Below are 13917 nucleotides of genomic sequence, written 5' to 3'. Positions count from 1 at the left end.
CGGCGGGCGACCCCGAGCGGGGCCCGGGCGGCGGCGGCGGCTCGGGCGCAGACTCCACCTACGCCCATGGCAATGGTTACCAGGAGACGGGAGGCGGTCGCCATGGAGACGGGATGCTGTACCTGGGCCCGCGAGCCTCGCTAGCCGACGCGCTGCCCCTGCACATCGCGCCCCGCTGGTTCAGCGCGCACAGCGGTGAGTCCCGTGGCCGGCGGGGAGACGGGGGCGCGGCCGGGCTGGGCTCGGGGATCGGGCTTCCTACTGGCAGGTTCCCTGGTCTCCTCCTGCTTCGGCAATGGACACTGGAAGGGGGGTTATCCAGTTGGCTTTCTGGCTTGTCTAAGGAAACAGGGGACCCGCTGGAACTCGCTGGGGGTCCAAGGGACACATGGGAGTTACCTGGAAAGGAGCAGATTGCAGCCACGCTTTTTAATTGGGAGAGATTGGGCCTCAGGGGCTCTCCCCAAGGTAGGTGATGGGTGGCTGGGAGCTGTCATCACTGGTTTGCTGGGTTATAGAACTGCACATGGGCCACAACTGACTCAGGGCAATGTCTGCCCTTTACTTCCCTAGAGTGCCTGGTGTAAGAGTTGAGGCTGGCATTAACTCTTGTGGTCTGTCTCCTGGAAGGAGAAAAAGGGAAGCTCCCTGGAGAAAGGCTATTGATCTGCCTTTTAAAAGTGTCAAGATGGGGGTCTAGCAACTGACAAGTGGGCTGACGCTGGTGTAAACTCACTACAGTTCAAGCCATTGACTTGGAAGGATTGAAATGGGTTTCGGTATTGTATATGAAAGGGAGTTGGTTACAGTCCTTATTGTCCAGATGTCCTCAGAAAAGAGGAAGGAGAAGAGAGGGTCACAAGAACCTTGGAAAACGAGAAGTAGGAATTTCTCATTTCTTCTGATAAAAGGCCAGGAAGAGGCCAAAGGGGATTTCCCATCCAACAATCTGGTATGGTCATGATGCCTTGGAGCAAGTGGAGGGAGAGAGAAAATGGCTTCTTTGGCCTACTTGACTAGGCTAGGGAGCCAGTTGGGGGCTGCTACAGGAAACATGCTAGGCTGAGTGGAGGGAGGAAGCTCCCTTCCCCATTCCTGACCTCCACTCTTGAACCCTTCTGTTGGCTGGACTGGGTGGAAAGAACCTGGCTCTCCCAGTGGGATTGTCTCTGAGCTGGGACGGGGGAAGAGATGGGAGTCCTCCCTGCTATGAAGTCATTTCAGGGATGTTGTCTTATTTCCTGGAATAGTCTGGGACTTCTCTCTCCCTCCGCCCCCTTCCTGAATATTGTAAATGTTCCTGTTATGTGACATGGTTCTGGGAATCTCTGTACATCTTGGGAAAATGCCTCATTTCAAGAGGGGTTTGAGATTAGGGAGCAAAACATAGAGGGGAATTGAGTACAAAGCAAGACTCATAGGACTTGCTTCCCACTCCTCCCAATCCATAGGGGTTGCTGCAGCCACTCAGATGGATGCTGTCTGGTGTCCTGAGTTAAATCCTAGATTGCAGAGTGCCACAAGCACAGTTACTGCTGTTTACTGCCTGCCTGATTGTCTGGGTTAAGTCAAGTAGCTGAAGCACAGGATTGGGAGTTAGAACTCCTGGGGTCTGTTCCTAGCTGCCTTGCCATGTGACATTGTGCAAGACACAGCATCTGTATCTGCCTCAATTTCCATCTCTGCTTTTAAAAAGAAGGTACTTCTGTAAGGCATTTTGTGATCTCCTGAAAGCTGCTACAGAAGTTCAAAGTATCATTGTTGCAGTAGAATCTCACTGATTTGCACCTCCCAGCAAAGATTTTTATTGCAGAGATGGTACTGTAGGCCATGTATTCCTAAGGCTTCATTATACAGAATATTCTATAGTATTCTTAATAGCGTTCTCTGTATGTGATGACACTAGTTCAGTTAGAGCTCAGTACCATTCTCAAAGTATCTTTCTGAGAGACAGAATCTGAACTTCTGAAATGTTTTCTCGCTTACTAGCTAATTTGAAAAATGGATTTAAAAAAACCTCCTGGGTCTCCCAGTTGTTAGTGAGAATTAGTGAAAGTTTGTGCTCTTACTTAGACCTTAGTCCATCCTTGTGCTTTGCTGCACACTGCTTTTTTCCATCCTTGCCTGTCAACTGCCCTTCTCTCCAAATCTTCCTATTTCATGTTGAGGTGCTTGTCGTTCAGAACTGTTAATTTTCATGTTACTTGTGGTCGTCTTCTCTTTCTTCTTGCGTTTTCTGGCTTTCATTCAGGAGCAGTATTTGGTAAGCATTCTTTTTCCATTCTCAGCATGTGTCCCATCCACTGATGTCGTCTTTTGTAGATTATTTGTGAGAGGGTACCTTGTCCAGTAATTTTTCTGACTTCTTCGCTCATCTTCCTATCTCTATATGTTATTCCCAATATTCTTATCAGAGATTTGTGATGAAATGCATCCAACTTTTGCGTGTCTTTCTTCGTAAGTTGCCATGTCTCACCTCTGTATGTTGTGATGGCAATAACAATTGCTTTGTAAACATTCCGTTTTGTCTTGAGGGAGATGTTTTTCAGTCTTCCAAGTGCAGCATTTGCCTCCCCACTACTTCGTCATCGTCTTCTTCTTTCCTTGGAACTAGTATTGATCTTTGATTATTAGCAGGTAAATACGCCCAGTGGTCGTGATGGAATGTTAGATGGGGTGGGATCTGAGTTACTACAGAGAATTCTTTCCTGGGTGCTGGTTGGTGAGTCTTGCCCATGCCAGGTTTTAACTGAACGCTCAATATTTGGGGTTGGAAGGAATCTTTTCTCACAGGCATTTTTTTCGCCTGCCTTCTGCAACATGGGCACGGTCACATTGCGGGAGGATTCTCCTGCAACCTTGAGGTCTTTAAACCACGATTTGAGGACTTCAGTAACTCAACGACATAGATTCAGGGTTTGTTAAGAGTGTGGGTGAGACTTACTGGGCGCTGCATATGCTGCAGCGAGGCCAGACTAATGATCATAATCGTCCCCTTCTGACCTTAAAGTTATGAGTCTGTGTACCATCTTGGCTGATAGACACTTCCAAGATATGTAAATTGTCCACCTTCTCTTCGTACAGTTTTGATTATACAGTCCCTATCTCTATTAACAGACTTTACATTCCTTTGCATTGTATCTCAACACTATCTTCACTCCATTACTATTTTACGGCTTAGTAAACATTTTTTTGTAGTCCGTTGGCATCACTTCGCTGATGAAGCAGCGATATTGTCATCCAAAGTCCTAAGATCAAATAGCCTTGGAATTGTTTCCATTTTAGCCATTTGTAATCACTGTCGTTCATTCTCTGTACTATTTGTGGCTTTTTAGACTACTGCCTCTAAAATTGCAATATAACATGCCTTTGCTGTCTGTGTGAACTCATAGGGCAGCTTGGTTCCTCTGAGTGTCCTGCTCAGGGTCCTTAGGATGTGTGGGTTTGGCCTCTAAGAAGTTAATTGCAACGTTTGGCCTAAGCTCAAAACCCCATTCATGTGATGGTGCCCCTGTGCCCAACTGATAAGAGGAAAAACAGGAGCACAAAAACCATAATAATTCTGGAAACTTTGGTCTGTTTTTTTTTTTGTTTGGTTTTTTTTTGGGTATTTCACCTCTCATGTCTTCATGTGCAGGCATGTCTGTGGGGAATTTGTAGAAGAAAGCAGTTTTAAGGGAGGGGGAAGCAAGCTATGTGTCTACTGTAGCCTTTTGTTGTCCATGGGTAGAATGGAGTGTGTAGGGGGGAGGGACTCAATACGCTACAATAGATCGTCCTCTGCAATCCCTCTTCCTCTGTAGTCCCACTGCTGCCGGGTGCTAAACCACTCCCTGTTAGCCACAGTAAAATGCTGAAACAACAAAGCTTTGGTAAATGAAGAGAGGCCTTAATATTGGCTTGGATGACTATACCATTCATTTGTTAGGGGGACTTGAGAATGAGAACAGGGAGAGTTGCTGATACATCCAGGGGCTGCTCCATGCTCCAGGCCCCAGCACACCAAGCATGTGCTTGGGGCTGCAAGCCGCGGTGGGGGGGCGCTCTGCCAGTGCTGCGAGGGCAGCAGGCAGGCTGCCTCTGGTGGCTTGCCTGCAGAGGGTCCGCTGGTTCCCCCGTGGGACCAGCGGACCCTCCGCAGGCAAACCGCCGGAGGCAGCCTGCCTGCCGTGCTTGGGGCGGCAAAATCCCTAGAGCCGCCCCTGGATACATCGAACTGCATTCAGAGTCCATAAGTTTCGGTCCTAAATGCACTTGGTCCTTTGTTAGAATAGATTTTAATCTCCTTCTACAAGGAGGAACCTTCAGAGGATGTTTCCTCCTTGCAGAACACAACTGATTGTCTGAGGATCTTATTTATATTGCAGCTGTGTCAAAAGGCATCAAATGAGACCAGAGTCTCCTTGTGCTAGGCACTCTGCATACTCCTCAGAAGAGACAGGCTATTTTTACTGACCATCTGCCTCTCTTGTACTGCTATTTCTCGGGTACAGTGACACAGGAACAATTACATCTTAGCCTCTAGATCTTCCTAGGAGAGATGTGAAGAGACTACAGACAGAATGATTCTATAAAACTGCCCTGAGAGTGGGTTGGTTAGTGTTTCCTGTCAGATGGAGTGCCCTCTCCTTAGAGAAGGAGTCTCCATTGTTTACTTAAATTAATTTTGCTTACTGAGAGGGTTTCCTTGCGGGGAGGAGGGGTCTAGCTCCCCAGTTAACTGTAGTTGTCCTTTTAACTGAAGCTGTGATTGGAAAGTCATGGTCTTATTTGGTGGTCATGGCTTTTCTTATGCTTCATTTGATTGGAGGCCGCAAAGTCTCTGATAACGTGTGGATTTGCTTTTAGGATGTTGTCTCTTCATAAGATAGAGAGTAGAGGATGATTTGTTTTGGTTTTTTTTTTTTGTGGGGGACAACAGATGGCAGGGAATAACTCCTCTAGGCCTTTTCACAGAAGCCAGTGCTAATATATAATTATGAAGGACCACCGTAAAATGAAGACCATATGACTGGCTGACATATCCCAAGCCTTGTTTAGGCACGCGTACCTCAATCCATGTCATGCTGACCCCACGCACAGCTTCATCACAGGAGATTGTGAGAATTGTACAAGATGTAAATACCCTAAATGTACCTGGAAAGTCCACCAGCAGCAGCCTCAGAATTCCCAGTCCTTGAAGGTCTGAAGCTCTTTGAAAAGCCAGATCACTTTATATGATAGTTCTCTGCTGATCTCAGGAGATGCCCAGCCATTTGTGTTTTGGTTTGCTGTGTCTTGTTACGAGTATCATAAGTTTTCTGTGCATCAGCTCTAATGGGACACACATTATGTGTGGTTAAACTGTTGTCTTAAATATCTTGGGCACTGTAAGCAGTTGAGCCATTTAAACCCATTCTTGCTGTGACAGTCTCCATCATGTATTTGCAAAGTGAACCAATGGGTTCTCTGCAGCTTCTCCCACCCCTGCACAGAGGGGCTACAGATGTGCACTATGCACATCTGAGAGTGGGCATCTGGAGGCAACAAACCAAGATCAGGGTGGTGGCAGGTTTGGTAGAAAGCCCAGGAAGCTGCTGATTCTAGTCCTCTTGCAAAGGAACACGTATATGTTTTTGGTTGGCTCTTCAGAAGGCAAGCTGAGAGTCCCAGCTTGTGTGTGTCTGTGTTGGAAGAGCATACCCTCCCTCTAGTCATGCTCCCCTACAGCTAGAGAGGAGGCATAGGATGATGAGCTGTAGTAGCAGAACTTGGATGTGGTTGGACCTGAGGTCCCAGAGCTTTCTCATAGCTGCTGAGTGACCTTATTCCAAGATCGTGGTCTGCATTTGAACCCTCTGACTCAAGACCTAAAACCAGCCCAGTCACAGAAAGAGCTTCCTTCTGACTTGCCGGTCAGCAAGTTGCTGACAAGCCCAGGATGCAGCTGTTTTGGTTGGCTTGTAGAGATCTCCAGTCCATAAATACAACCACTCGTCCTCTCCCTCTGCTGGCCCCCTCAGCCTCCGCAGCCGAAGTTAGAGAAGAGTGTCTCCAAGTCGGGAGGCAGTCACCAGCAGGAATTCATCTTTATTTGTGGAAATGTACGGTGGCCCAGATACAGCCCCCCAGACATTAGCACGGTGCCCGTAACTCTTGCTAGCTGTCTGTTGGGGCTTCCAGGTCTGATCTCCAACCTGGCCATGGGGACTGTACTTGGGGGTGGGTCAAGACCTTTGATTCTTCCTCTACAATAGCTCTGCCCCACCACGAAACCATATCCTAGTGCATCCTTTCTCCTAGCTCAGCCCTGCTTTGTCACTCTCTTCCTTCCGCCATAGTTCTCTTGTGTGTGGATCAGGGATGGCAGTGTTGCTAGGGTGTCTAACTTGATGCTGAAGTTGTGTGTGAAGTTCAGTGGATTATCTGTGTTGGAGACAGGAGTCTTCTCTTTCCAGACTAGCTTACAGCACTGAGAGTGGCAGGGCAGAGCTAGCTTCCTCTGTGTTGCTGGCCAGTAAGTCTTGCTGCTGCCCTGGAGATGGTCCCTTGACCCTTTTGCTGAACCCACTGAGGAGGGCACTAACTTCACATGTGGCTGGATTTGATTTGGTTGGTTCATGTTTCTCTCCTAAAATCCATGTTTTCCCTACATACAGAGATTTTCACATTCATCCCACTCCACACACGCTCCAGTCATGCTTACCAGAGATCTGACCAACCCTCTTCCCTGTCCATGAAGTAGATTTATTGCAGGCTTGTTTTGTTTATGTTCCACTGCCTGGAAATGCTATAAAGGCTTTTCACATATCGCTTATTTATTAATGTGCTGGGAGGGTTTGTGTGTCTCATTCATTGCTCTGTGAGTCAGTCAAACATGAGCATCTTCAGTGAGGAGATGAGATTAAATAATAGGAGGAAATACAGTTACACGAGGAACATGAATTTCAATACTTGAAGAACAGGAGTACTTGCTGCACCATAGAGATTAACAAATTTATTTGAGCATAAGCTTTCGTGGGCTATAGCCCACTTCATCGGATGCATGCAATGCCCACAAAAGCTTATGCTCAAATAAATTTGTTAGTTTCTACGGTGCCAAGAGTACCCATGTTCTTTTTGTGGATAGAGTAGCAGCCGTGTTAGTCTCTGAATACTGGAAGAAAGTGCCTTTTCCCACAGGTCTTGTTTCCTCTGTGCCAAACCAGACAGGCTGTAGAGAGCTCATTTAATGAATACCTCTGAGATGGGGAACAAATCTCTTGGCACCATAGTAGCCAAGTGGACTACCACAAGATAGGGCTAATTAACCCGCCATTAACTTGTGGTAGCCTCTAGATGTGTCCAATAAACAATGTGAGTTTTTTTCCCCTTTGCTAGAACAAATATGCACCCATTTTTCTCACTGGATTTGAGCCAACATCTCTGATCAGAGGCTCATGAGTAATGTACAAGAGACTTCAAGCTTAACTCACCTGCTAAAAACCACATGAAAGAAAGGCTAGAGGAACATTGTAAAACAGACAGCCCAAAGACTGACTTTCCTTAAAATACTGCAGGCAAGATATCTGCCACTCCACTGGGGTCTGTGGGTTTACTCTTGAGTTACCCGGATATAAGCGTTGTCAGAATTAGGCCCCAACTCCCTTTTCTTATTTCTCAGTGCCCTTGTGAGGTAGGTTAGCAGGATTTAACCCTGTCTAACAGATGCGGGAGCTGCAGATGGAGAGGTGAAATAGGTTGCCCACAATAGTACAGATAATGGCTGAGCTGGGAGTAGAACCCAGGAGCCCTGACTCAAGTTCCCTGCTCTAACTGCTAATATACTCTCTTGAAAGCAACTCTCTTTAAAAGAGACGAATGCCAGTAAGTGTTGGTGGCAATAGAAGTTGCCCATTTGCTGCGGGGAGACTGGGTCTGGAAGAGTGCAGCACGTAACGGAAGCAGTGGGTCCCTTCTTTGTTGTCAGACCTGAGTGCAGTGGGGAACACAGAAAGCAATACTTCCTTGTAACTTTGCTGTCTTCTCGGGCTGATGTGCTGCATCATCAAAGAGAAGCCCCAAAATGGGTTGCTGCCGGGTGCTTTTGAGGCTTGCACTAACTCCAGTTTTGGAGGGCCAAAGTAACTCTGGAAGCTTGCTCACTCCCTGGCATGCTGCTGCTGTGCCTGTGAGCCAGTCAGAGCAGTTTGTGTTTGTCAGACCTCCTGCCTGGGAATTGCCAGGAGTGTGAGTGAACAGGCCCAGTCTCTGGAATGTGCCTGGAGGAGTTTCATGGGCTGTCTGCTCCTTCCTCCTCTGGAGTCTGTGCTTGGGCTGCCGGGAGTGTGCAGTGCTGTGACCCCATCCCGTCCCTTGCCTGTGGCTAGTCTGCTCATACTGTCCCCATCCAAACTCTTCTAACAAACTGGCTCTCTGAAAAGAGGAATGTCTTGGGGGCTGGAGGGCCAAGCAGGGGTATGGGGAGCAGCTGCAGGAAGTCAGTGGTCATGGTCGCCTGGCCGCTGTAAAAACACACTACCTGATCCTTGTACAGTTGCACACCACTTCCTTTGGGCAAAGCAAGAGAGAACCTGCAGGTTTCCTGTGCTGCTCTGAAGTGTGGGGTGGGAGGGGGCCTAGCAGGCTTCCTGCGGGGTGGGGTGTGTGTGTGGGGGGGTGACACTAAAAGGAAACACCAGTCCTCCCCTCCCCTCTCTTGAAACTGGACAGCTTCCCAGTGCCGGTGCCTGCAGTGCAGAGGGCTGGTCCTGTGAGGTGTTGAGCACCCAGATCCTAGCCGAGAGAGAGAGAATTCAAGATGCTCGGCATCATCTGAGCCCATAGTTTGAGTCCAAGGCACCAGTGGCAGTGGATGTTTTCAAGAGGAGACTGCTGGGACCTTTGCTGCTTCTGCACTATTTTGAGATAGTAACCATAATCCAAGAGCTCAGGTGACACCTGCGTAGCCAGCATCCACTGGGCACAGACTGGAAGATGCAGGTGTTCAGGTAGCAGCCACCAGGATCTCTGGATGATCCTGATCAGGAGCCAGTGATTATCTGCTTGTCTTAGTGGCTGTGTAAAGTGCTGCTCACTTTCTCTGGGTACGGAAGCCTTGCAGCCGAGGTATAAATATATGGAGATACCTATGTCATAGAACTGGAAGGATCCCCTGCCTTCACTAGCAGGGCCAAGTACTGATTTTGCCCCAGATCCCTAAATGGGCCTTTCAAGGTTTGAACTCACAGGTACACAGACTCTTACTGACAGGGCTTGAGCTATCACATTAAAAATAGCTGTGTGGATGTTGTGGCACCAGTGGCATCTTGGGCTAGTTGCCTGAGCATGAATCTACACGCCCAGCTGAGTCTGAACTCCAGTGCACATGGCTGTCTATACTGCGAGGCTGTCTGCCCAAGCTGAGCAGCTCGCTTGCTTGCAACGTCTAAGTACCTTGTGTGACTTGATTGTGCAGACACTCCTGTGTGATGTGCTTCAGAGGGGAGGCTGGCATATGGGGCTACTCTGAGCAGAGCGAAGTGACTTGTAGGGGATCTGAAAGGAGCTGCAGTGAAAGGGAGGGATTTCCATGTTCATTAATTAATCCAAAAAGGACCCCAAAGACTGTTGCAGCTTGCTAAAAACTCTCTTGTCTCACATAGCAGCCAGCCCTTTAAATGCTTGCAGAGGTGCCAGTGCTCACCTGTGTGCTGGCAAGAGAGTTTGCAGTGATCTGTCGCAAGGCCCAATCCTAGATGCTACCTTGGTTCCTTACTCGTCCCACCCCCAACACGCTCTTTTGCATCCTGTGTTCAGAGGAGACATTTCGACAGGAGACCAGGCTTGTGAGCACTGAGCTCAATATGGAACGTGGAGGCCTGGTACAGACGCTGATGCGGAGCTCTGAGCTGGAGGAGACTCTGAGTATCCCCTTGTTTCTGCACTTACCTGCTCCCAAGGTGTCTCCTGGGCCACCTCACTTTGGTTTGCTGCTAGTGACCCAGAAGAATGAGCTATGTTCTGCTCTACTTCATACATCATCACAATTGCTAGGCAAGTTTGCATTCCAGACTCGGACAACCCCGGTCTCTGCCTTATGATGACATTCTATAGCTACCAGCCTGAGCTAGCCGGGTTGGGAACTGTTTTGAGCATACAGAGACAGGCTTGCTATGGAAGTTGCTGATAGGGAACAAATAGCGAACCCCACAGTGTGGTGATTGGGGTTCCTTTTCTGTCTCTCTTCTCTGGCAGATAGTCCCACAGCGCAGCGTGAATTTCATTATGCCAGGAGACTGGTTCATAAACTGTTTATCTGCCACCTCTAGAGATCATGACTTGTGATGAGGCCACAATGACATGTCCTCTAAAAGCTCAGAATGATGATGGAAATCTTTACTCTGTTGCAAAGTTAGTACCAGTAGCAGAAAATGCAAAAGTCTGGATTCTGTATTTCCCGCACTCCAGTGACTCTCAACCTTTTCAGACTATTGTACCCCTTTCAGGCGTCTGATTTCAGCCCCAGGCCAAAGTCTGAGCCCTGCTGCCTGGGAGGCTGAAGCATGTAATTTAGCTTTTGGGGGCCCCAGTCATTTGCCCTGCTTATAATATATGGAGATATACCTATCTCATGGAGCTGGCCGGGACCCCGGAAGGTCATCTAGTCCAGCCCCCTGCCTTCACTAGCAGGACCGAGATCCCTAAGTGGCCCCCTCAAGGATTGAACTCTCAACCCTGGGTTCAGCAGGCCAGTGCTCAAACCACTGAGCAATCCCTCCCCCACAAACACCACCCTCTAACACCTGCCCTGTGTTTGTGACCCTCTCCAAACCCATCCCATGACCCTGTTGGGGGTTGCAGACTCCAAGTTGTGAGACACTGATATAGTGTATGTAGAGCAGTATGAACAAGTCGTTGTCTTATAACATTTTAGTTTTACTGACTTTGCTAGTGCTTTTTATGAAGCCTGTTGTAAAACTAGGCAAATATCTAGATGAATTGATGTACCTGGTTGGAAGACCCCATATACCGCCCTGGTTGAGAACCACTACCCCACTCAACACCTGTAATTCTTCCTTGTCAGAACTGCTTTGAGTGTGTAACCATCGTTTCATAAGAATATTGGACTTATTTCATTGCTTGTTCTTGAATTGAGTAGGAAATGAAAGAACAGGTGTTGGCACAACCAGGAGACTAGATGCACATGAAGAATATAATTAAATGCAACTTAACCAGTCTTACCTGGCTTCAGACAGAAAGGGCAGGAGCGTGGTGAATGAATGGCCAGCTATTTTTAGAGGCTGTTTGTCTGTGGAGCATGGCAGAGGGAGAAGTGTGGAAAAGCTTTCGTAGCAGCCTGCTTTGTGTAGCCACTCTGTGCTGGCACTAGTCGCAGATGTGCATGCCCATCTCTGGCTTGCATTCACTCCAGACTGCGGAAGCTGGGAGTACAGTGAAGCTACTGTGCGACACGTGGCATGTTACAAAGAGGTAATGTGGTCCCTTTGTTTCAGCCCTTACAAGTGAGTGGCCTCACGCTCCAGCTTTTTCATTGCTCTCTGGAAGCCCTCCAGGGTCTCTTGCTGCCCTGCCATTTGTTCCTGTATCTGGTAACTCTGCCCTCTCCAGAGGTGTGAAGCTTGAGCTGCCTGTGAATTTTTTTTGAGTCTCCAGACAAGAGTATTGATCCCAGGTGATGGCCGGGGAGTGGAGAAGGGTACGGTGGAGTGAGGTGAGAGCAGCCTGTGTCTGAAACTGGATAATTGTTGTTCAGGGCTAAAGATGTTTAATGAGCTCTGCAGTGGCATTAAGGATCTGGCACCCCACTGTGGCTGCCTGCTGGTTCTCTCATTCTGTCAGCTGCCAGTGACCTGAATTAAAACGAGCCTGCTGGCTCCTTCGCTTGCATGGCTGGCTGGGGTAGATCAGACTTGGGGTTTCGTAGCGTGGAACAGTTTAATAAAGGAGCATTTCTGGAGGGCCTTCCTTGGGGACTAAGTACCCAGTTCTAAATACCCTTTCTTTCTTTGCCCTTTTGGGCTCTTCTCCTCAATTCAGTTTCTAACTGGCTTGATTCTTATGGCATGGCGTGGGCCTCAAACAATGGGGAGCCCTTCCCAGCAGTCTGGGACCTATAGGCAAAGGCAGCAGCTCTTCTGTTGGGTACAGCTTGAGAGGGATAGGCTGCTTGGCATGTGGGCTAGTGGGGGGCCATCGCTAAGTGCCCTAGTGGATTAACAGCTGTGCCTTTGGTCAGTGGGGAGACTAGTCTTTCCTGCTCTCTAGAAGACACTGGGCCCCTCTCCCACTGCCGCTCTAACCAACGGGGTGCCCGTTCTCTGAGCAGAAAAAGCTTGGAGGCAAAATGGGAGTGAACTGGCAGAACTCTTTGGGCGGGTGCAGAAGGGGAGCAGGGCCAGGGCTGGATTGCAGGATGGTGTCCGGTGAGGACTGCAGGATGTTGGTAGAGGTGTGAGGGCTGTATAGTCTGGGGTGCGATAGCAAAGTTCTTCCTGCCCCAGAGCTCTAAGGCTGTTACTTCGCCCCATTTTCTGCAGTACTAAAATACACCAAATGTTCAAACACAAATGCACTGGCCACACTGAATTGGAACAGGGCAGTGACTCCAGTGGGATCTCTTCTGGCTTGTGGACAGTCCAGATGGTGAACCAATGTCCAAGTTGAACAGCTGTTTGTTGGCACCTGCTGTGTTTTGCAGGCTTGTGCCCTTAAGCGTGGCTGCTCTGCAACCTGCTCTCTGATGCTCCCTGTTTCTGGCTACAGTCTCATTGATTCCCATATGCTGTTAATAAAGGAGCTAATCGTTGACTTTCCAGTTTGCCGTTATGTGTGCAAGAGTCATGATCAGGGTCAGGGAGGGCTTGCTTTGTACTAGGAGCTTAGGAGGAGAATTTCAGAGACAGATGTAGATGCCTAACTCCCATGGACAGTCAGTGGGAATTAGGCACCTTATGACCATTTGTGCCTGTGAAATTCTCCCCACTTCCCATCAGCGTGGGGTGGGAATCAGTCCTGGTGTGAATGGACAGAAACATCAGCCACATCCCTTGCCTCTTGTGTATGGGACGTGTGTACTGGGCTAGCAGTCACTGCCAACTGGGCATTGTTACAGCTTGATGCCAAGACACTTGGATGTGTGGAGTGTTGCTGATATGTCTTTGGCTAGTGGCTCCCAGAGCAGTACCTACCCTTCTCACTCCAGTGACACTCTGGTGGAGCTGCGTGGACTCGGTAATGAGGAGATCACTTCTGCTTTGTGGGAGGCTATGCTGTCTGGAGTGCACTGTCAGTGTTGAAATTTCAAAGCATTTTATTTCCTGCTCTTATTCTTGTGGCTCTTGGTATCAAAGACATTTCCATGTCTGTGTGTATCTTGGGCCCTTCTCATGCACCATAAACAGTAGTAAAGACCTACAATGAATTTCACCCTTGGCTTTTGCAATGTCTGGGTGTTTCCCTGTTCGTTGCTTGTGTTACTTGCCATTCCCAAAGCAAGACTGCTTTCAAATCTTTGCACTTCAAATTGAGGATCTGTTAGTGTCAGCAAAGACCATGGGTCAGTCCTGATATAGCACAATCTCTTGGGTATGCCTCTGGGGAGAGAACAAAGGCCCTTGTTAAAGGCTGGAGAAGGGGCTGTGTCTGTGATTCATGCTGGAGTCTCTCTGTGAGAAGTGATGGAGCTGCATTTCCTCAGAAGTATGCTGCAGAGGAGCTAGCTCAACCTTTCAAACCATTCATCAAAGTGCCTGCACTTCCCTTAGCCAAGGATGGGAAAGAGGCACGAATACCAAACACACAAAGGTGTTCTGGATGCAGAGCCCTTAAGTAAATGATGGTTGGTGGGGAGACGAAGTCGGTACAGATCAGGACTGGGTTTTGGCCACTCCTTTTTAATATTATAGTTCCCACTTGTGTGGGATCAGGTCAGGCTGA

The 13917-nt window shown here is 48.5% G+C and overlaps 1 protein-coding gene across 1 annotated transcript in view; it reads left to right on the top strand.

Moving 5' to 3' along the window:
- Positions 1–5: 5 nt before the first annotated feature.
- ZNRF1 (zinc and ring finger 1) overlaps positions 6–13917 on the top strand; it is a gene marked incomplete at its 5' end in the record, with an annotated part of 102701 nt that continues 88789 nt past the window's right edge. The window contains one exon of the mRNA XM_032778513.2: positions 6–195. Within this exon, the coding sequence (XP_032634404.1) occupies positions 6–195 (190 nt within the window). The remainder of the gene's footprint in view (positions 196–13917) is intronic.

This window comes from Chelonoidis abingdonii, chromosome 19 (genome assembly GCF_003597395.2).
Source record: "Chelonoidis abingdonii isolate Lonesome George chromosome 19, CheloAbing_2.0, whole genome shotgun sequence".
NCBI lineage: Eukaryota > Metazoa > Chordata > Testudines > Testudinidae > Chelonoidis > Chelonoidis abingdonii.
Note: the sequence above shows the minus strand (reverse complement) of the source record. Positions and strands in the feature narration are given on the sequence as shown.